Source organism: Notothenia coriiceps, unplaced genomic scaffold (assembly GCF_000735185.1).
Source record: "Notothenia coriiceps isolate Sejong01 unplaced genomic scaffold, NC01 NC01_scaffold00010803, whole genome shotgun sequence".
In the NCBI taxonomy this organism is placed as follows: Eukaryota; Metazoa; Chordata; class Actinopteri; order Perciformes; family Nototheniidae; genus Notothenia; species Notothenia coriiceps.
The window spans coordinates 52,038-62,702 of NW_011343504.1; the positions used below are offsets into that span (position 1 = coordinate 52,038).

Genomic DNA, 10,665 nt, shown 5'->3' on the forward strand with positions numbered 1-10,665 from the left:
AAATCCTGGGGGGGGGGGGGGGGGGGGGCATGCCCCCGGACCACCCTAGAGAATTTGAGGTCGAGCCCCACTTAAAATCACGTGGATAGGTTCCTAAATATATTTGTAAATACTTTTTTTTTTTGAAATAGTAACCCATTTCCATATGTTTGTGTGGGTTGTAGATTTAAACTATAGGGCTATCATTATGGGCCCTGCCTGTAGCTGTTCGCTCTGCCATCGCGTGAAGGGTCTGCTAACAAGCGACCAACAGAAAGGTTAATGTTGTTGCACGTCACCTCAACGCCCCCCCCCCAAGTATATTTCCGATCTGTGGGAAACACTGATCATCTATATTGTTTAACATTTTCCAGAATATTGTCCATTTAAAAAACAAATGCTCTTGTTTTCTTTTTTATTAAAATACAAAGACACGTCATTTGATTTCAGTGCAAATTATGTCAGTTTGATGTTTACATGTGAAGTATATTAAAAAAATAATAGTTTTTATAATAAGTTAAGGATAGCAATGTTTAATCGACTTCTCATGCACATCCCAAGTTACTATGATACAATATATTAAGATTGATTATCAAACTTTCACTTTCAAACTAACAACAGTATAATATAAACCTTTCCATAGATTTCATACTTTAGTGAAAAGAAACAAATAGTGGCTTACTTTGATATGTGTTGACAATTTACATAATCTATAGATAATTGCTAACAACTGCTTCTCTGTTGTTGTTGTTGTTGTTGTTGTTGTTGTGCATATGTTATTAAATAACTTGAATGTTGGATAATGAATTATTGGGCAAGAAAATATCAAGTACAGTTCAGCAAAGCAAAGCACCAAGGACGTGATGTGTGACAGTAATGTAAAGCAGTAATAAGTTGATAGTGTTATCTAGGGCTGGGCAATATATCACTTTGTTCTCATTGCCATCACATTGCTGCTTTTGCTGATTTTTTATATTGCGAGTAAAGAACGATCTTTTTATTAAACTAAGATAATAACTACTAAGACAGATATAGTCAGTGTTTGTTTGACATCTGCATCCATGACATGCAGACAAGGCATGCAGTAATAAGCAGCAATAATGACAACAGTTTGTGTTATTTCAGATTATAGATCTGTTTTCCCACATCACACAGCCCTAGAATGAGAAATGTAATGGTGTTGTTTGTGAAGTCATGAAATGATGTTTAGTCAAACACGTCAGAGTCAGTTACTTACAATGTTGTCTCCCTGTTGTTGAAAATGGACACCAAGGAAAGCAGAAAAGAGATAAAGTTAAGTTTGGATGACACATAAAAGAATCCAGGCAGTAAGGAGGCATCATAACTATCTTCCCCCAAGAGAGATATATGTAGCACCCCCCCAAAACATCTACCAAGGGTACCTTACTACTCCCAAAGTTAACCCAAAGCCATAAAGCTGGGAAATACAGTATATAGAGCAGTGGTGATTTTTATTGAACCTATACCATTTATATTTAAATGGGCAAAATCACATCTACTCATTCTAATAAGATTAAACCCCACAGATACAATCTGATTTACTCACATTACGTGAGCTCCTATTCCTGTGACTTGTCAGAGTTGTCCCAAATACCTGAAATGCAGAAAAAGAGAGATGCATTTCATTATCAGAGGGTCTGCGTTATTTAGCACAACTGTAATGCAACACACTCTTCAATATGTGCAGTTTAAATTATGTCAAAGAAGCATGCTATAACGTTATGATTTTTAGCATATGACCTTGTCTTCAGACAAAATAGTCTAACAGTAGAATAACAACACTCTCACACAGAGCTGGAAAAACACCAACGTTTGCAACCGATGTGACAACAGCGATGTGTCTTGTCTTACTTTAACCGTGTTTCCGAAGCGTCCACCCCAGAAAGGATTAAAGATTTTGGACATGGAGAGCACAGCACTGTGGGCAGCCATCTTGATTCTGAAGCAGTGGTCGCTTGAACGAGATTAGGCTTGTGCTCGCGCGATAGTTACAATGTTATTGTATTTACGGGTTTTCATTTTTTAAACCCACAATAAAGATCATACATGTCTCACATACAAATTAAATAAAACAATACGAGGGTCATTTGAAAAAAAAAAGTGTTTAATTGTGTCAAGGACAATTATAATAATAATAATAATAATAATAAGAGGGGCAACAACAGGGCACAAATCAAAGTACTAAATCAAGGAACTAAATAATTCTCCACAAATCACTTGATATTTAACTAAGAACACTTTTCAAATAATACTAGTGAATGCGGAAGTTTTTTTAAAATAATTGTACATATGTATTTATTACATTATAGAGTGGTAGATATCGTGACAAGGAGGGAGTCAAGCTTCAATAAAGATCTGTTAAAATAATAATACAAAATATAGATAATAGTTAAATAATAATAAGTATTTTGGTCACATAAACAACTTTGCAAAAAATAAATCTTCAAAAATAATTTTTCAACAAGAATGAAGGTCATGTCTGCACATTTAGCTATAGATTAATCAAAGATCCAGAAAGTGGGAAAGTTGCATTTGGAGTAACCATTCCTGAATGAAAAATGTAAAAACGTCAGCTCAGATGTCAGAAGGCTATTGAGGGCAGAGATGCGGGAAATATTTTAGGCACTTTGGCTGATAGAGGATAATGGACACGACAATTAAATCATGCAGTGATTCAGCAGCAGCAATTAGTTCAGTATTCAATACTTTGCAAACATTATAAATAATTCACAAAGCGGGCTGTGAGGTAGGTTAATTTGTGTACCAGCACACATGGGTTTCATTGTCCAGTGCATGGATTTAACGAAATAAGTTGTTCAGGGACCTAGAATCAGTTTTCTCTGCGCTAATTACTCAACCTGAATAACTCGAGTGAAATAAAGAAACTGGTGTAATTCATGCACAACATTAATATGTGAATACATTTTTTTTTTTTAATGAATTTAACAAACAGTAACGTTAGAGGGCACAATGCGTTATTGCAGGGTGTAATTTGGCAACTCAGAAGGAGCAGAAGAAGAATCCCTCCGCGCAGACTCCGTGCGCTCCGCCTGGGACTGACTCTGACTGGGGGTTGGGTTGGCAATATATCCGGAAGACACCAACAAACCAGCATTTTGTTCCATGTTTGCCAAAAGCGGATAAGTAGGAGTTGTCTTCATAGTTGACTAGACGTTTTGACTTTAGCCTGTCTTCTTGTTTAGAGGTGTTTTATACCAAAGAAGCTTCAATGAGGAAACAGCGTAAGAAATAGGCAAAGTCCCGAGAGGCAAGAGCAACAGCTCCTCTTCACCGTTCATTACAGACTACAGAGGTGAAAAGAAAAGGCAGCATTGGCCTCAAGCGTTGATACAACAGGTAAAATATGTCGTGTCTTTTAAGTAATTTGATATAAGTGATTAAGTATGTTGTCAAAGGGTTATCATGTGTTGCCTTTTTGGTTTGTTACTTCAAACGCCATCTCTGCATAGCCATCTTGCATTGCCACAATGGAAAATGTAAAGCTTTCTGTTAGTTGTCATTCTCATTTGAAAAAAAATCACCCCACAATTGTGATTTATGTTATTATTTATAGGGTTTCGTTTATTATTTATATCTGCCGTTTTGGTTAAAGAATACCACTCTTTTCCTTCAATATTTTACTTATAATAAACTCTTTAAAGTTTCTTAAATCAAGAACAATTTACACAATGAAATGGTATTATTCCATTATTTCAAACAATAAGATGAATCATCCCTTATTGTATTGTGATTAGTTTCTTGTCCTGATTTTTATTTTAACGCCTGTCATGACAAATGGAAAATATTTTGATAATCAAAGTGTTTTGACAAATCTCATTATGAAATCTACTTAATATATTAATTTGTTTTTAATTCCCTGTCTAGGTCTATGAGACGGTGAATCATGAGACTAACAGGTCAGTTTTAGTTTTTGCATTTATTTTTTATAAAAAAAAAAGCTAACAAAAGCCAATTCTAACTATAAACTTTTTGATCGAGTGGTTTTCTTATGCATGTGGTGTTTCCTGTTTCTCTGCAGGGCCCCTGAGAGCTGTGGCTGTGCTGCTGCTGGTGGGCCTCACCTGGCTGCTGGCAAACTCCTTATTCGGAGGGGAGAGCGGCTCATCCATGCGCAGTTTCTTCACTGGTATAAGAAGTTGTTCTGAAACAATTCAATGATTAATACAAATATTAGTTACAAACAATCTATCAAGCACCACTGGCTACTGCTCACTGGATGTAACAGCTTAATGTGAGGCTTTGTGGAGTTGCTCTGTTTTGAAGAATTGAGCATTGAATTTATTTTGAATTTTTAACATTGCATTTAGCTCTGTGAAACAGTGATGGGCCTTTTTCATTTATTTTAGGTACAAATTGATATTGGCAACCTAAAGACAGGTTAGAAGGGTTTATGTGTATGTGAAATATACTCGGATCCAAGAAAGCCTTTTTTTGAGATTTAAAATATTTCATTTGAGTCTGACATTTTTATTTATTTTGTATTACAGGTGCAAGCGAGAAGCCAACAGCTGGTAAGTAAGAAAGCAGTTAATCACATTTAATGACTTTGACCTATCAAGTCTGATCATGATAATGTTTTTTAATTATCCTTATCACCACTGACTAATGTTTCATATTTCTAGCTGAATCACGCCCTCGGAAGCATAAATGTGGACTATCAGCCCCCTGTCCCGCCAAACATTTGGCGTTCCGCCTGGTGTCTGGTGCTGCCAATGTCATCGGGCCTAAGATCTGCTTGGAGGACAAGATGTGAGATTCCCTGCTTACCAGTGTCTTTCTGTCCATCTATGTCTTTGTCCCCCCTGCTGTCTGTCTTTTTCGTTCTTTTTTTGGTTTCACACTCTACTCTTTCTCTCTGTGCTTTCATAACCAGAGCTCCAGCTTGTCTGGGAGACGAATGAAAATATTCTTTCAGTCTGTTCCCCTTTTCTTTGTTTTTTTCTCCAGTCCTGGTTCCTATTATATTTGTGGTTGTTTCTCAATTGCCAGTCAGTGTGTATTAGTGTGTACATTTATGTGTATGCGCTAGGCAAGGTATTATTCTCCTTTTGGTCCTTTAGCCACTGTTTCATCCTTTCCTGTTTCTGTCTCACAGGTTAGTGAGCAGTGTGAAGAACAACGTTGGCAGAGGACTAAACATCGCTCTAGTTAATGGTAAGAGTGTCCTCATCCATCTTTTGAACTGACTATGTTGAATTAATATTTGAAGCTTCTGTACAATTATTATAGCATTTAACTTGTGTTTTCTGCACCAGGGGTGACTGGAGAACTCTTGGACACAAAGAGTTTTGATATGTGGGCAGGAGGTAATGAAAACCAGACATTAATGTAACGTTCATATTTCACATGTGGTACATATGGCTTGGCAATACCAAGCTATAAACCACAGTTCATGGCTCATCTGATTGATGTTTGTTCTCAGATATTTCGGACCTGTTGAAGTATCTTCGGCCTCTTCATGAAGGAACCCTCGTGTTTGTGGCTTCCTTTGATGATGCAGCTACAAAGTAAGAATCCATGTTGGCTCTCTGTTCCTATCTAACAGCGCTCTTGTTTTCCTCATGCACTGCAAAGTGAGTTTCATAGACAAAATTGTCAGCTTTAGCTTAAGGATATTCCATGTTATTACTTGAAAAATATTTTAATATATAAATGCATTGAATTGCTACAGAGAATATCATTTTTAACTCCACCACGGAGGTTATGTTGAAGGTTCCCCTTTGATTGTTTAGTCTCTCAGCAGTGTTACAGAATAACTACTGCTCTTATATTCATCATGACACTTGATAAGAGGGGGTTGGAGGGGCCAAGGAAGAACCCATTACATTTGGGAAACATGGGGACATCCTACAAAACAGTAATGTGCATTTAGGAAATAGGTCTCTACAAAATTAGCTGGGAAAAGCAAAAGCTCAAATTGGCACCAAAGGAGGTCAGATGAGCAGTCACACATTTTAATTTGACAAAATGCCCTGTGGGTAATCATGTGCCCTTGTGTCAAGAATGTTATTTTTAATATTGCACTAAGTCTGGTAAATGGGTTATTTGTGAACCCTAATTCCTTTCTTGTTTATAAAATGAGCACGATCGTTGACCCCTCCGTTACTCTCAAGAAGCCTTGAGGTTTAAAAACATTTCAGTAGTTGAATTGGAAAGATTCAACTCCAAGGCTGTGTTCAAACCCAAAAAGATCCCACTGAGCTTTTTGCTTAGATGAACAGCCACACCTCAGAGTCAACGGGATTATACGAGGTACCTATCTGTAGGAGCCATGAAACGTACATAGTAATGCATTTTGATATACACATTTTGTTTTATGCTAGTTTTATATTTGGGTAATGGTTTATATTCGTATAAGATATTTGTTTGATCGCAATCGTTTGGTTGCTTTGGGTCACATGGTTATGTGCGGTGTGTGTGGAAGAGAGGGTGACTCGGGGTCGTTGTACTTTTTGTTGACCGCAAGTTTAAGGATTGTTTTGATTATTATAACAATGTCTTTGTCTACGGAAAATAAGTTGATCCTCCCAGTTTTCGTTAAACTACATTATTATTCAACAGAGTTTTGATCTCAGCAAGTGCTTTTTGTAGCGTGTCATACAGTAGCAAACAGGCCCGGCCTCAGCCTCTCAGCGACTTTGTTTGTTTCCTGCTGTCGCCATACTATCTGTGTTACCAACATTAGATGGTGGTCAGCGTGCCAGGAGTTACTGCACAGATACAAAGCAATTTCCTTCTGTAATGGGGCTGTCACCAAAATGTGATTTAGTGGCTCAGTCTGTAAGGACAAGGCCTGAGTACAGAAGGGTTGCCGGTTCACGTCAGGATCGGACCAAAAAAAATACGGAGTGTGGACTGATAGCTGGAGAGGTGCCAGTTCACCTCCTGGACACTGCCGAGGTGCCCTTGAGCAAGGCAGAACCAGCTCACTGGCTGCCCCCCCTGCTCTGCCACCTCTCCTATCTTTCTTGTGGTTCTGTTTGTGCATGTTCATGTACAGTGGGGCAAAAAAGTATTTAGCCAGCCACCAATTGTGCAAGTTCTCCCACTTAAAAAGATGAGAGAGGCCTTTAATTTTCATCCTATGTATACCTCAACTATGAGAGACAGAATGAGAAAAAAAAATCCAGAAAATCACATCGTCTGATTTTTAAAGAATTTATTTGCAAATTATGGTGGAAAATAAGTATTTGGTCCCCTACAAACAAACAAGATTTCTGGCTCTCACAGACCTGTAACTTCTTCTTTAAGAGCCTCCTCTGTCCTCCACTTGTTAACTGTATTAATGGCACCTGTTTGAACTCGTTATCAGTATAAAAGACACCTGTCCACAACCTCAAACAGTCACACTCCAAACTCCACTATGGCCAAGACCAAAGAGCTGTCAAAGGACACCAGAAACAAAATTGTAGACCTGCACCAGGCTGGTAAGACTGGAATCTGAAATAGGTAAGCAGCTTGGTGTGAATTATAACAACTTTGTGTACAATTTTTTTAATTATGATATGGAGTTTGTTCTTCTATATCTCTATTTCTTCTTTCTCCACGCAAGATCTTCCACCCCGTGGCGTCCATTTTTTTTTTATTTTTTAATTGAGTGCACTTTAGAACTGGTGTAGCAATATTAATTCGCTCAGAACGCACACGGTGGGTATCCTTATGTTCCAATTGTTATTCCTGCAGGAGAGCGGGGACCCACAAGTACAAAGGTCCTTTAGTTGTAATCCCTGACATCTACTTGTCTCGGGCCAGGACTCATAATCCGGCATGCTCTATATTGCGTGTCCTTTCGGTTAAGCCTGTACTATGGTCTCAGGGCCCGGTGCTGAAGGTTTTTGTTTATTTGGAGTGTGGCATTTAGGATTGATCCAGATTATGATGATTGGGTGATGTGAATTTTTCGCATGTATGGTTTCTAGTATGAAATCCAAATATTTTATAACTTTTTTTGTATATACTCAACGTAGACGTGTGGTATGTAGAATAGGTATATGCTGAGTTTTTGGATTCCATATGAACATTCCATTACATTATCTGTGGATAAGCATTGGGGAAACATTCATGCTTTGGGGCTGTTTTTCTGGCAAAGGACCAGGTGACGGATCTGATCCGGTAAAGGAAACAAGAATGAATAGGGCCAATGGTATCGTGAGGATTTTGAGTGGACAACCGTTCCTTTTCCACAGCAAGGGCATTGAAGATGGAAACGTGGGGGTGGGTCTTTCAGCGATACAGGGATCCCAAACACGACCGCCTGGCCAACGGAAGGAGTGGCTTCTAAGAAGGCATTTCCAAAGTGGAGTGGCCTAGGGCCCAGTTTCTTCCAATCATCAACCCAGTAGGAAAAATCTTTGGAGGGGAGTGGAGAAGGTCGGTGTTGCCACGCGACAGGCCCCTCAAAAGAACCATCCACGCTTCTCGAGGAGGATCGCAGTGGAGGGATGGGCCAAAATACCAGCCAACAGTGTGTTGAAAAATTCCGTGAAAACTACAGGAAAACGTGTTTGGACCCTCCTGTCATGCCCCAACAAGAGTATTATAACCAAAGTATGAGGGATTAACTTTGGATTATTGACCCAACATACTTATTTTCCGAATTAATTTGCAAATAAATTCTTAAAAAATCAGGACAATGGGATTTCTGGGACGTTTCCCCCCCATTTGTCCTCAAGTTGAGTATACCTAGATGAAAATTAGCAGGCCTCTCCATCTTTTAAGGGGAAACTTGGCCAATTGGTGTGGACTGCGACTACTATCTTTTTTGCCCCCACTTGTATTCAACCCTAGTGTAATGTGTGTAAAACATCCAGGCATGAACAAGTAATTTTCCTGTTGAAGATATAAAGTATGTCTTCTTCTAACTTTCTAAAAAGAGGAGGCAAACCAGAATCATATTCAGTTTAAGTTAAGCATATTAGCCACATAAAATGTTGGTCAGTAGTACAGGGCTCTTGTTTCGTAGCTTGAAAGCGGTTTATCTTATGCTCTGACACATTCGAAGACTACTCAACCACCCCCCTTTAAAACATTTCAAACTTTTCTTTAACCTTCTTATCGTCATATGGTCAGGATGAACAATGATTCGGCGGACTTGAGGGAGCTTTGGGAGCACGGGCAGGTGAAGGAGCTGGCCTTCCAGAGACAGCTGGGTTTGTTGGAGCCAGAGGGCATTGGAATACAGAAGCCGCTTGAGCAGGTACGTTTACGTTATCAAGCTGGAACAGGGAGGGCTAAGTGGTAGAAATCTCAGGCCCTTTTGATGTTAACGATGTAGGGGGAAATTGTTTTGTGTCGAGTGTCATTAAAGAGACAATGCAAAATGGACCGGCGCAGAAACAGATCAGGGTTTTGTGTTGTACTCATAGGGGGTGACAAGTGGGGATACAGGACATTCAATGAAATGCAGTACAAACAGGAGGGGGGATCATCCCGATGAACCAGATATCCACAAGAGGGGATCCCCGTTAATGACAAATGGACACCTTTTAATATGGCGTGTGTCATTAGTGGATTGTAGCCTGTAGAGGAGCATTTAAGCAACATAAGTGTGTCAATGTGTGCTAAACAGACAGACGAAAGCTGAATACCGGCCACTGAGACCATTCCCTGTTGTTCTACTAGAAAGAGGCAACATAGTAGCGTAAAAGCCTCTGCAAAAGACCGATGAGGGAAATTAAAACATTAGCAATTAACACTATTTGATCTGAAAAGCGATGCATAAAGGGTAGCAAAATTACTTCGTTAAGAACTAGTGGGTAATGGACGACGGAGATGAATAATATTAGGTGGTTTCACGGGATGAGGCCAAGCATTGTGTGGCGATACGCAAGTCGAGAGATTGGATTCGGATTATTTTCGGATACTTTTTCTAGAAAAAGGGAAACGTGTCTTAAATGTAATTATTGTGCTCGTTCACACTAGAACCGATAACCAGTTAACGAACAAACTGTTTAAACAAGTGAAGAACAATAAATAAAAAAAATGACGAAGATGCGATAGGGTAAACGAAATTAAGAGCATTCTTACAGACAGCCTCGTGGTTCGTAGCTGCGCCTCACTGCCAGAGATGTAGCTAAACATGCTTCCAAATTTCGCGTCTGGTGGTGCCGTCTTTTATTAACAAAGCCGAGGCGGCGAGTGAACACAGAAATAACGGGCAGTTGCACTCCCACTTGCAGCCATGCTTCCGTTTCCGACATGCTCTGCAGCTAGGTGTGCACGGAGAGAGGGGAGGCACTTAAGCGTGCTGAGAGGGAGGGGACTGGAAGGCGACGGCTGCAGTGCAGGGATGGAAGCAGAGCGCGTCAACCAGCACACGAGCCTTATTAAAACGGTGCTTTCCACCGGAAGTACTTTTCCGCATCTATAAGAGTACCGATTACTAATGAAACGGTAGAATCGTAACATTTTTACGGGCAGGTACTCGCGGGTACCTTTCAACTATCGGTATACGTGCAACCTACTATATACTTGCAAATAAGTCCACACTATGTTATTCATCGGTAGTGATTATTATTTGAACAACTTTTATATTATTTAAATTGTTTTTTGTGAAATCCCGAGTCTGTTTTGTTTACCGATGCTGTTGCCTATGGCTGTTCAGCAATAGCGAATGAAGAAACACTAAGAGCAGCAACAAGTACG

General features: G+C 39.4%; 2 protein-coding genes across 2 annotated transcripts in view; one reads left to right on the forward strand and one right to left on the reverse strand.

The window, feature by feature from the left end:
* idh3g (isocitrate dehydrogenase (NAD(+)) 3 non-catalytic subunit gamma) overlaps positions 1-1,956 on the reverse strand; it is a 7,339-nt gene extending 5,383 nt beyond the window's left edge. The window contains exons 1-3 of the mRNA XM_010772008.1: positions 1,852-1,956; positions 1,547-1,594; positions 1,217-1,228 (exon numbers count right to left, since the gene is read on the reverse strand). Of these exons, the coding sequence (XP_010770310.1) occupies positions 1,217-1,228; positions 1,547-1,594; positions 1,852-1,932 (141 nt within the window). The 5' untranslated portion in view covers positions 1,933-1,956. The remainder of the gene's footprint in view (positions 1-1,216; positions 1,229-1,546; positions 1,595-1,851) is intronic.
* A 1,063-nt stretch (positions 1,957-3,019) lies between these two features.
* The window catches only part of fam3a (FAM3 metabolism regulating signaling molecule A), an 11,752-nt gene continuing 4,106 nt past the window's right edge, over positions 3,020-10,665 (forward strand). The window contains exons 1-9 of the mRNA XM_010772009.1: positions 3,020-3,357; positions 3,886-3,917; positions 4,040-4,147; positions 4,509-4,532; positions 4,644-4,770; positions 5,117-5,175; positions 5,277-5,327; positions 5,444-5,528; positions 9,091-9,217. Coding sequence (XP_010770311.1) covers positions 3,905-3,917; positions 4,040-4,147; positions 4,509-4,532; positions 4,644-4,770; positions 5,117-5,175; positions 5,277-5,327; positions 5,444-5,528; positions 9,091-9,217 — 594 coding nt within the window. The 5' untranslated portion in view covers positions 3,020-3,357; positions 3,886-3,904. The remainder of the gene's footprint in view (positions 3,358-3,885; positions 3,918-4,039; positions 4,148-4,508; positions 4,533-4,643; positions 4,771-5,116; positions 5,176-5,276; positions 5,328-5,443; positions 5,529-9,090; positions 9,218-10,665) is intronic.